The sequence below is a fragment of the Sesamum indicum genome, linkage group LG1, assembly GCF_026168435.1.
Source record: "Sesamum indicum cultivar Baizhima isolate 11 linkage group LG1, ASM2616843v1, whole genome shotgun sequence".
In the NCBI taxonomy this organism is placed as follows: domain Eukaryota; kingdom Viridiplantae; phylum Streptophyta; class Magnoliopsida; order Lamiales; family Pedaliaceae; genus Sesamum; species Sesamum indicum.
Genome location: NC_142657.1, coordinates 5,497,208 through 5,509,666, shown reverse-complemented (window position 1 = coordinate 5,509,666; position 12,459 = coordinate 5,497,208). Strand labels below are relative to the sequence as shown.

Below are 12,459 nucleotides of genomic sequence, written 5' to 3'. Positions count from 1 at the left end.
TAAATATATAACCATCATTGTCTAAAATAGGAATGGAAAGAATATTTTTGATCATGCTCGCTACATAATATCAGTCTTTTAATTCTATCCGAATGTGATCACTAATTGTTAAGCCGAGAAATTCGACGGCTTCCGCAGCGACAGCTATCCCATCGCCTAGCCATAGAATCATCTCATCCTTACTTAGCTTTCTGCTTCTTTCCAACATCTGCAAGTTATTGCAGATGTGAGCTCCACAACCGGTATCCAATACCCAAGAATTAGAATTAGTTATCATATTCACTTCGATCACAAACATAACTGAGTTGGAGAGGAGTTGTGGGTACTCCCCCTTCTAATGCCCCTTTCCTTGGAAATGATTGCAGACATCATTTGTCTTCGACCGCTAAGAACCGCCAACCTTCCCTTTACTTTTGCCCATTGCTACGGGAGCAGTAGGGGAGCTCAAACCGCTAGCAGTGGCTGGGATGGCTTTTCCATTTCCCTTATTCCTCTTCTAGTGTCTGGCCCTCTTGCCTTTCGCTTTGGAGGTTGAAGCCTCTCCTACCAGTACCATCAACGTAGACTTGTGGGTCGTCGTCTCGTATTGGACCAGCATATTCATTAACTCATAAATAGACTTCTGAAGTCTGTTCATGTTGTAATTAATCATAAATAGGTCGTAGGATGGAGGACGTGACTGAAAAATCACGTCAATGTATGTGTCATTATCAAGCCCAGCTTTAAGGTCTTCGAGATTCTCCACTAGGAATAGCATCTTAACCCCGTGACTTTGTACAAACGATTCTTCGGCCATCTTAGTCCTGAAGAATGCTTTTGTGGCGGCATATCTAATATTCTTACCATGAACCGCATAAAGTTCCTTCATGCGAAGCATTATCGAGGGAACATCATCCAGCCTATCATATTTTGTGCCATTAAATTTATTAGTCTCCATTATCATGGTTAAAGGATTCTTAGACATTTTCAAGACAATAGAAAATTAAACAAAAATCAGCAAATAATTGTAATATTAAAATTAAGCTTGAAGACTTGGTCTTTAGTCTTTAACTCTCCCACCATTTATGGGAAAGCCCATCACTCTCAAATGTATTTTCTGGAATAGCCTTTCCTAGTGGGCTTGGGATCCACAATGCCCCGGTTTTACAATTCACATAGCAAAAGCCTCATGGGAGGTATCAAATACCATTCTCATGCCATGAGATTTTCAGGATCTTTTGCCTCACCTCTTCATATGATCCCGAAGACTCCAAGCAAATTACGCTAAACGGTGTTAAGCCCAATCCATCAACCAAATCATACCTCAATTGTCGGGCCCCCACGACTCATGAGACAGGAGCACACAATAAGCGTATTCCTTTGTTCATAAAAATAATGCAGTTTGCTTACTATCCAAATGTGCCATGACTTGTCAGACCATACTTGGATATTGCTATGGAAGGCTTGGACAGATCGAAATGCCATTTTGATCCAAGTCCATTTATTAGCTTAATATACATTTAGTGTTGGGCTCAACCCATTAATCAAATCACAACTCAATTGTTGCCCCCCACGACTCGTGAGATAGGGAAACATTGAGCGTGCTCCTTTGTTCATAATAATTGTGCAGCTTGCCTCTAGTACAAATGTGCCATGACTCGTGAGACCACACTTAAGTAATGATTGCTTCCTCACCACATTATTGTGGATGAAAACCTTAGACAGATCAAACTATTTTGATCCAAATACATTTTGGGCCCCTAACACTTCAACTTGGTCCAACAAAGTGAGAGTTTATTCTGAGTTGTTTGATCGAGACCTCATCACATGTAAACAGTGCATGTATAAATATCAAATACTTAAAGCATTTAAATAAACGCATCGTATGCTACGAAACCTAGCATACCCCTATTGGATGATCATGAGTCAAACCTATGCGACCCACTGATCCCGCAGTGACTCTGAGGTCTGTCTATGGTGGCCCTTGTTATTACAAAGTAATATCACCCATTAACATAGAGATTGGCCTTGTGACATCTCCATAGGCCGCCTTCTCCATGGGTATCCTCCTTCGTGGGCCTTCTTCTCCATGGGCTTGCTGAAAATGAAAAATCTCACCAAAAAAGTCCTATACTATTCTCATTTGCAATTGAATAAGAAACCCCAATCATATGTTCGGGAGAGGGAGATAGCAAGCGTTATTATTCCAAGGCTAAAAACGAGAAGGGAGGAGAAAATAAAATCACATGGGCACACGGGCCCACCCAACAAAAAGTTAAAGACATATATGTGGTCTAGGGCACTGTGATCATCCATTCACATTCATTCTAGCACGTAATGACAATTAATCATACGGCACAAGAAAATGAACATCCCAAAACTATCGCAATATCCAATATCACGATAAACAATTATATGTAGAAAATAATAAGTTTAAAATTTGCAACTCATATGGATGATTAAACGTCGTTCATCCAATGCACATAATTAAATCAAATTAATTAAAGCAATTTAGTTTTAGAAAAAATCCAATTTTCTCCAAAATCAAATCAGCAATAATTAATATTTTTCAAAAAATGTGCAAAAATTGAAAAATCTAATTTTTTTAAAAGATGGCGAAAAACGGCACTGCTGTTGGCCGTCGGCTGTAGCAGTAGCGCAGCGGTCTCACAGCCGGCCGCGCGTGCATGCTGGCCCCCTGCTAGCATGCACGCACGCTCGGTTGCGTTGCTTGCGGGCAGCGGGGGCGTGCACATACTAGCTACGCGCTCGCTGACTAGGCTTGGGCGTAGGCTCTAGCCCGCAGGCACTCAGCAGTGCACTGCTACATTACCAGTTTTCTTTCCTTTTTTTTTGGTGATTTCCACACATTAAATTGAAATTAAAACAAGTATTTTATCAAAAAATTCAATTTTCATAAAATACTTAAATCATCCAAAATTGTAAAAATTAAACAAATTAATTTTCTCATATAAACCAAGAATAAGCAAAAATATTTCATGCTTCAAAAGCAATTAAGAACATATTGTCATGCTTATTCACATAATACTATAGCCCCTACATCGATCCGGAGTCTGATACCACTTGAAAGGCACCGCGAGGTTCGACTAGATCGGTCTGGGAACGCGCAAGCGGAAGCTATTAAAATAAATTGCGTAAAATAAAACGAAATCTCAATGAAATCATGATTTCAAGGGGTGTAACCTTGGAGATCCCGGGCATTCGTTGTAATTAGTAAAATTAAACGACAATAAAAATTAACAGGGCTATTGGTATAATGAAAAAATACGAGGAACAAAAATCGTAAATCAAGAATAACCTTTTCTTGATTTATTTAGAACTTCCTTTGTTTATTCGTTCACCCAAAGCCTCAACGTAGAGACCCTCTAAAGTCATGTTGACACCACACCGAAACTTGAGATTCCTCAATTCAATTTGCTAGAAGATAATTGAGGAGTAGAATACACCAAGTGTGCACAAGAGGGGGGCTTCGACCGAGTGGGATGATTGGGAGGAGAGGAAATTATTTTATTATATGCATTCATTAGCTATTCCAAATAACTAATGCACATATATATTTATACCTTCAATCTATGTATTAAAACATGTCTAGGTTCATTTAATGATTCATAAGGTAATAATTCTTTATTCCAAATAAAGGATGTCTAACATAGCATTTTTCAAAAATGACTTTGTTGGTCAATAATTTCCTTTTTCAATCATTTCCAGCAACATAATTATGGGCTTGGGTCGATTTTAATTAATTAAAATATCAATCCCGATTAATTAAATTTAATTTAATTAAAAATCAATTAATTAAGTCCATCGTATATTTAATCCAATTAAATATATGAAACCAATAAGTCTTCATAAAATAATAAGTCCAACTTATTAAATAATAAGGGCAAGCCCAATATAAATTAATCCAATCAATTTATCATTAGTCTTATCCATCCAATGGATCCCTCTCATATATAAGTAATCCAATTACTTGCGGAATTAATTCTCAATTAATTCCTCGTCCCTCGATGATTTGTGTGTGACTCTTTAGGTTCATCTTTCAACTAAACTTAGGTTAGCGTCCAACACTATTATTAATTAAATATAATGTAATTAATAATTCTTGATCAACCCCTGATCAAGAAAACCCGTCACCATGGGTGGCCGTCTAGCAACAGTTCTTGGCACTAGAAATTAGGTGAAAATCCATGTGAAGTTTTAAGCTCCCGAGTCCATACGGGTACAGTCCTTTCATTTACCATGTCATGGCCTTAGTCTAGGACATGAAATTGGCGGTTGGTTCCCATCTTGAACTAGGCGTCTATGCTTAATACTTGAGATCGCGTTGCGCCAAATTGCTCGATATAGGAACCTTCTCTTCCTATTCGACCAATGACGGTGGCCACAACTTTATAGAGCGTAGATTCATCTCCAAGTGCATAGGAGATACCCCTGTCACGTTTTGACAGGGGACGGATTCTCTTCTTGAAACTGACCGTCCTCGCTACATACTTTGAATGCACTAGACAAAGCTTATGATGATCATGTTTGAGACATGAACTGTCCAAGGAACTTCCTCCAGGCCTAAGTCGTGTTATGCGACCTTGATCCTCGATCTGAACTTACTCTGGGACAATTCCTGAGAACACAGAAAGAGGGTTAAGCCAGTCGGGAGATTTCCCGACGAAGGCTCTCCGACGATCAAGTCAGTATGTTTGCTGGAGAGTGGTATATGGCATAAAAGTAGTTCTGGAGTGATTTTTACGTTACCCGGTCAGGAGCCCTCCCAGTGATATTTATAGCTCCGTCTCAAGTTAAAACTGGTAAGTGCGGATATATGGTGATTTTGCCCAAGTCGTGCAACCTAAATTGTAGCTAATTTAATATCCCATGACTATAGCGTCCATAAATTCCTCCTGGGGAGCAGTTAATGGGATTTCGCTCCCTTTACTGGAGATAATTTCGAATTATGGTCGATCAAAATTTGTGATGTATCCCCAATTTGGTATAAGGATAATTTACCCTGATCATTAGCCCCCGCAGTTCTGTACGCAATGCCAAATAGCGTGCAGAAATCGAATAGTTTCCAGTGCATTAATTACCTCGGTAAGGGTGACCCACGTGTCATAACGGTAGAGCCTTTTCAAGTACCTGACGCCACGCGTCGTTCAAAGTGTGGCTAATTTTGAAATTGAAATTCGCCCCTCCATATATATCGAGATTGTCTTCAAACAAAGTTTTTACCGGCATCTTCTTCTTCAAGTCATCGCCTCTGTCAAACCTCGGTTGTTCAGACATCGACCTTCTGTATTTCCAGGTACAATGTCTTCTTCTAGTTCTGATTATGGTTCTCATTCTTCTCCCGCTACCATTTCCTATAGGATTGAGCCCTGTATACCCGATGAAGGTCCGTCTAGGGCTAAGTTAGGCCATAAGTCGCATCACGCCCTTCATGCTGAATCGGGTTCTGATGGTGCTCCCATTATTGCTCCTGAGTCTAGACCTTGAGAGAATATAGTTAGTACGGTTAGACAGCAGGTTCACCTGATAAGGGAGAAGTATCATATTCCTCCTAGCTTCGAGGTCGTTATCCCTAATTCAGCCGATCGTATGCATCGCCCTCCTCGAGGTTTCTGTTCTTTATCTCTAAACCATTTTGATGCGGGTTTGAGGTTGCCCCTTGCCCCCTATGCAACTTTCGCCGAATTCGATCCACCACATAATCATTTTTATCATCATAATGAGGGTTCACCGTTATGAGCCTAGTTTTCACAATTTCTGGTCCCTATGCTCCTTCACCACATCGGCAAGATCAGCAGATAGTGGTTTTTTCTATTTGTCCGCTAGCAAAGAATGTAGGTTTTTGGCCCCCCTTACCTCCAATGTGGGTCCTTGGAAAAAGAGGTATATTTTTGTTCGACCTCCTCCTGGTCGAGGGTGGCCCTTTTGTTGCGAATGGGTGTTAGAGAAACCCAGACCCGTAGTCGAAGGGGGTGGGTTAGAAGGCGATCAGATTAGAAGTCTCTCCTCTTATCGATACGACCCGAAGAAAATCTTGGTGGAGGAAGTCCTCCGACTCGCGCATCTTTCTCCTGTTCCTATTCCGGTTGAGGGCTCTTTAGGTGAAAGATTTCTCTTTTGTTTCATCATTTAAAGGTCGAAGACTTTACTAACCATATGCCTTTTTGAACTGTAGACGACATGGTTGGCCAGGCTTGCCTCACCCAACGGATTCGAGCTGCCCGAGCCCGATCGAATGCAGAGGTGGCTGCTCCAGCTGTGCCTTCATCCGCGACCTCTCCTCATCCTGTCGAGGGTTCTATGATTCCGGAGGGTTCGAGACCTAGGAGCCCTCCGATCGAGATAGGAAGTGAGGACACTCGATCGCGCACTCGTCCCCGAGATATCCAATCGGGATCAGGATCACCCAACCGCTCTCGCACAGATGAATCCGACCCGGGGGGTCTGATAACTCGCCGCCGGCGAAGGGGCAAGAGCCCCATGGAGCCCAACACAAGGGCTCGAACTCAATTGTTGGCCGTGGGGTCGTTAGTATCTGCCACTCTGGGGATCGCAGAGGTTTGGAGATGTTAAGCGACATCTCGGAATGCTGCGTAAGGCTCACGAGGACCTTAGAGCTCCTAACCATCTCGCGGCCGTGCGGGTTGGAGAGAAGTTTGTCCCAGATTGGAATGTGTCCCCTAATAGTTCGGTGTTGGGGTCCCAGTCTGGCCAGGAATCATGGGAACTATACAACGCGATCTGCCTTCCTTACGATCAAGCAGCTTTAATCCAGAGCCCCTTTACTCGTTTGGAAGAGCATGCTACTCATTCACTCATTCAGGTATCGTTTTGTGTTGCGTGTCTTCCTACTGATCTCTTTCTGATCTGTATTTATCTTTTTCAGACTGCCAATTTTGTTCGTAGCCTTTCTTTGAAGTGTGCTGGGTTCAGGAGAAACCAGCTCGTGTCTGAACGCATAAACAACGATATGCGGATCAAGGTCGGGGAGGTCACAGCTCGAGCGGAGAGTTTGGAGACTCAACGTGCGGTTCTGGAGTCTCGAGTTAAGGAGCTGGAGGAGAAGATGGCCTCTGAAGTTTCGAAGGCCATTGAGTTGGGCAGGGAGGCAGGTTTCACAACTGGTCGTTCGACAGGGAAAGTAGAGGGTCGCGAGGAATTTTTAAACTCGGACGATTTCACGAATCGCCTTCACGAAGCTCGCATTCAAGGCGCTCGCGATTTCCTCAAAGCTCCTGCCTTCGATACTGCTTTGGAGATCAGAGGTGCAGACTATCTCGTGCAAGGTTTTGAGCGGTGTAAGGCTCAAGTATCTACTCTGCAAGGATATGTTCCTGATATTGATTTGTCCAAGCTCGACCCGGGCATAGACGGAAATATGCAACCATTTCCTGAGGAAGATAGTCCTCCTGGCGGGGAGGACGAATTTGCTGTTCTGTTAGATGAAATTGAGAACATGTAATTTTCTGCATTTATATTTTCATTTTGAATACTCGAGACTTTCTTTCGAATGATGGAATCTATGGCCTTTTTCAGGCTTTATTACTTAGATATCTGACTTATTTTGCAAATAGGCAATCGTTTACGTAAACATGATCGTTTGTCTATGATCGGCGATTTTATTCAACCTTTTTCCAGGTATCTGATACGATCGTCCTATCCGATTACATTATTTAGCCTTTTTCAGGCATTCATAATTTATTCGGTCGCATCCTTGCTTGGCCTTTTTCAGGCATAAAATTTCCTCAAGTTTCTAATATTCCATGGTCGTGGGAGATTTCGACCTTTGGTATCTTGTAGTATATATGACCCCTTTCTTCTGATTTCGACCACCTTGAAAGGGCCTTCCCATTCGGGATCCAATTTCCCTACATGTTTTGAGACTTCGACTTTTTTAAGGACCAAATCTCCTACTTGGAGTTCCCTTGGTCGTAATCTTTTGTTGTACTATCTCATCATCAAGGTCTTGTGGTGGAGTATCTTGGCGTATGCAGCATCTCTCTTTTCTTCTATTATGGTCAGGTCGAAAGCCCTCGCCTGGTTGTTCTCCTCCGGATCATATTGTGCGATCCTTTGGGTTTCCTCGCCGATTTCTGCAGGAATAACAGCTTCAGAACCGTAAACCAAACAAAAGGGACTCTCACCTGTAGACGACCTCGGGGTCGTTCTATATGCCCACAAGACACCTGGAAGTTCGTCGTCCCACGATCCCTTTGACTTGATCCTGGTCTTTAAATACTGCATGACAGTTCTGTTGGTCACCTCCGTTTGCCCATTCGATTGGGGATGACCGACCGATGTGAAGTTCTGCTGAATCTTTAATTCTTTTAACCAACTCGTGATCTTCTTTCCCTGAAATTGGGTGCGTTATCCGAAATCCGTACCTTGGTAATCCCAAACCGACAGATAATATTTTTCCAAATGAAATTAATCATCTCTTTCTCTGATATCCTAGCGACTGCTTCGGCTTCGACCCATTTGGAGAAATACTCGACTGCAAGTATGATGAATTTTTTCTGAGCCTTGGCAGGAGGTAGGAGCCCTAATATGTCGATCCCCCATTGATCGAATGGACATGCGATCTGTACTGGTTCTAAAGGCGTAGCGGGAATATGTATACGAGAAGAAAACTTTTGGCAACTCTCACATCTCTGCACCAGTATCTTTGCGTCCTTCATCAAGATAGGCCAGAAGTACCCTTGCCTAGCGACCTTCTGTGCCAGCGACCTTGCCCCTGAATGATTCCCGCAACTACCTTCGTGTATTTCCTTCAAGATGTACTCTGTCTGCTCATGGTTTAAACATTTGAGAAGAGGTCCCTCGGGTGTTCTCTTGTACAATTCCGACTCGATCATAGTGAACCTTGTTGCTTTCAGCCTTATATTTCTCGCACGTGCGGGATCCTCTGGCAAGATCCCTTTGCTGAGAAAGAGTGTTAATTCATCCTTCCACGTACAGGGTTGTTCTATGGCTTTTATCTCTACCGTCTCGATGATCGCTGGTCGCTCCTTTACCATTACTATAATACTGCGACTTTTTACACCGGATAATAATGCTCCAAATTTGGATAAGGAGTCCGCTCTGTCGTTTTCTTCTCTTGGTATCTGCTGGACAGTGCATTTGTCGAATCGCTCGATCCACGATTTTGCTTTCTTAAGGTACAAGGACATGGCTCGTTCTTTTGCTTCATAATGCCCTTCGATCTGCATTGCTACCAACTGAGAATCCGTATATACTTCTAAGGCTCTCGCTCCTGCCTCATGGGCTAGTTCTAATCCCAGGATCAACGCTTCGTACTCTACCTCATTATTAGTCGCTTGGAACGACAATCTTGCTGCTACCTCTATCTCTACCCCTTTGGGCCCTTGTATTAGAATTCCGGCACCACCATTACTAGCATTTGACGATCGATCCACGTGCAGCATCCATAATGCGTTCTCTTGGGTATTCTCGTTTGATAGTTCCATCACGAAATCTGCCAGGATTTGGCCTTTCTCAGAAGTCCTAGTCTGGTAGTCAATGTCGTGTTCCCCCAACTCTATTGCCCATTTCACCAATCTACCCGAAGCCTCGGGGCGAGATAGAATGTTCTTGAGTGGTTGGTTCGTCAGTACTATAATTTTGTGCGACTGAAAATATGGCCGCAATCTTCGTGCTGTAACTACCAAAGCGAGTACCAATTTCTCGATCACGTTGTATCTTAATTCAGCCCCCTGCAGAATTTTGCTGACGTAGTAAACTGGGTTCTGGATACTGTTCTCCTCCCTTAACAGGGTTGAACTTACCGCGTGTTCAGATACAGCCAGATATAAGAACAAAGTGTCTCCAGGTCGAGGATTTACCAACAATGGTGGTTTTCTCAAGTACTCCTTGAGTTGGTTGAACGCTTGCTCACATTCGTCAGTCCATTCAAAGTTTTTCGGTTTTCTTAATACTTTAAAAAAAGGTAAATTCCTATCCGCAGATTTAGAAATAAATCTACTGAGGGATGCGATCTTACCAGTTAACTTTTGGACGTCCTTTAACGAGCTTGGCGACTTCAACTCGAGGATTGTTGCGATCTTTTCAGGATTTGCTTCAATTCCTCGACTACTCACCATATAGCCTAAGAACTTTCCTCCTCTGACTCCAAAGGTGCATTTCATCGGGTTGAGCTTCATTCCATATGCCCTCATTATAGCAAAGGTAGCTTCGAGGTCGCGCAGGTGCCTCTCGGATTGCTGGCTTTTGACCAGCATGTCGTCGACGTATACCTCCATTGTAGATCCTATCTGTTTTTCAAACATCCTATTCACGAGCCTCTGGTACGTAGCACCTGCATTCTTTAGACCAAACGGCATCACGTTATAACAAAATATACCTTGCTCAGTCACGAAAGATGTTTTGATGCGATCCTCTTCTGCCATATAGATTTGGTGGTAGCCCTGATACGCGTCCATCATCGAGAACAATTCAAATCCTGCTGTTGCATCGACCAATTGGTCTATCCTCGGTAACGGGTACGGATCTTTCGGGCACGCTTTGTTCAAGTCCGTGTAGTCGGTGCACATCCTCCATTTTTCAGACGCCTTCGGCACTACTACTACGTTCGACAACCATTCCGTATAATGGACTTCAGATATGTATCCAACCTTCAACAATTTACTTACCTCTTCTTGGATGATACGGTTCTTTTCGATCCCAAATGCTCTCTTCTTCTGCTGAACCGGTCGAGCACTTGGGTCTATGTTTAACCGATGTACGATAATCTACGGATTGATTCCCTTAAAATCCGAGGGGCTCCATGCAAACATGTCAAGGTTGTGGCGCAGAAAGGTGATCATCATTGTTTCGAGTCCTTTATCCAGTCTTGAACCTATTTTCGTTGTCTCCGATGCGTCCCCTGGAACTAACTCGATCTCTTTGTGCTCGTCAATAGGCGCTATCCTTTCTTCGTTCCTGTTCACTGAAGATTCCCCAAACTTTCTTTTCCTATCCACCGTCTCTTTTCTCACAGAGAGGTTGTAGCACCATCTAGCTTCTATCTGATCGCAGGCGACCTCTCCTATCCCAGCATGGGTGGGAAACTTCATCCTCAGGTGATAGGTAGATACGATGGCCCTGAAACTGTTTAACCCAGGTCTACCCAAAATAACATTATAAGCGAAAGGAGTTTTAACCACGAGAAATTTTATCATTAGCGTTTTCCTTCTAGGCTCGTCTCCAATGGAAACGGGCAGCTCGATTGTTCCCAACGAACCCACCTCGCTTCCTCCAAAGCCGACCAACGGCGACCTCACAGGGCCCAGCCTGGCGTCGCCTAGCCCCATTTTGATCAACACTTCTCGATGGATAATATCCGCCGAGCTGACATTGTCCACCAGGACATTATGGACCGTGAAGTTGGCAATGTCCATTTTGATTACCATTGGGTCATTGTCATCCCCAATCTTCTCTTTCAAGTCCTGGGCCCCAAAGGTGATATCGAGTTCTGGTGATATGTTCCTGATTTGTCTATTGGCGATTGTACCCATTCTCCGTTCGATCTTTTTCCTAACTCTCCTTGAGTACCCTTCATCGGGTCCTCCAGCTATCGTGTGTATAACACCCTTTACAGGAGCGTTTTCACGAACATTATGCCCTGCAGTTATACCATTTTCTGCTCGGCTTTCTTGACTTCGCGATCTACTTTTACGACCTTCGTTCTGATAATTTCTTGCTATTAGATCCTTGAAGTATCCCTGGCGAATGAGACGTTCGATCTCGTCTTTAATACTGGAATCTGCAATACTTGCTTGAATATTTCTTGGCTGGGGTTACCCTTGTGGGTTTTGGCCATCTGAGCACGTCTTTTCTCTCAACCATGAGCAATGCCTTCGCTCTCGTTGTGTTAAGGGGTGTGTATTTGTGATATTTTCGCTGGTACGGTTCTCTGTTCCGTTCATGCCTTGGTCGTCGCTCTTCCTTTTCATAATGCCCTCGATCTCTTCCCACATCGAATCTCCACTCGCCATCTTTCAAGGCGTTCATCTCCTCTTCATCTATGTATTTCTGCGCCATGCTCATGAGTTGCTCGACATCCGACGGGGGGTCGCGCGCTAATGCAGATGCAAATGCTCCCTTTTTTAATCCATGGATCAGGATTCTCACTATCATGTTGATTCTTAGATCCGGCACTTCCAGCGTCTCATTGTTGAAACGCCCCATGAAACTTTTTAATGCTTCATTGTCTTGCTGTCTTATGGTGAATAGGTGGGTCGCAGACCTTTTTTGTTTTCGTTTGCTGGCGAAATGGAATGAAAATTTTTGCGTGAGTTGCTCGTGTGACTCGATGCTTTCGGGTGGTAGAGTGATGAACCATTCTTGGGCTTTACCTGTCAGAGTGGTAACAAACAATTTTAGCATTAATTGGGCCCAATTGTCCGTAAAGGTTCATTACCATATCAAATGCCGCTAGATGTTCCAAGGGATCTTTTGTCC

At 43.3% G+C, this 12,459-nt stretch overlaps 2 protein-coding genes across 2 annotated transcripts; both read right to left on the bottom strand.

The window, feature by feature from the left end:
• Positions 1 to 496: 496 nt before the first annotated feature.
• Positions 497 to 937, bottom strand: LOC148789375 (uncharacterized). The gene has a single exon (XM_088882710.1). It carries the CDS (start codon positions 935 to 937, stop codon positions 497 to 499), a length of 441 nt encoding a protein of 146 aa, XP_088738836.1.
• A 9,811-nt stretch (positions 938 to 10,748) lies between these two features.
• LOC148789374 (uncharacterized) lies at positions 10,749 to 12,186 on the bottom strand. Its single transcript, XM_088882704.1, has 2 exons — positions 11,800 to 12,186; positions 10,749 to 11,720 (listed from the first exon to the last, which is right to left on the bottom strand). Exons 1-2 carry the CDS (start codon positions 12,184 to 12,186, stop codon positions 10,749 to 10,751), a joined length of 1,359 nt encoding a protein of 452 aa, XP_088738830.1.
• Positions 12,187 to 12,459: the final 273 nt, after the last annotated feature.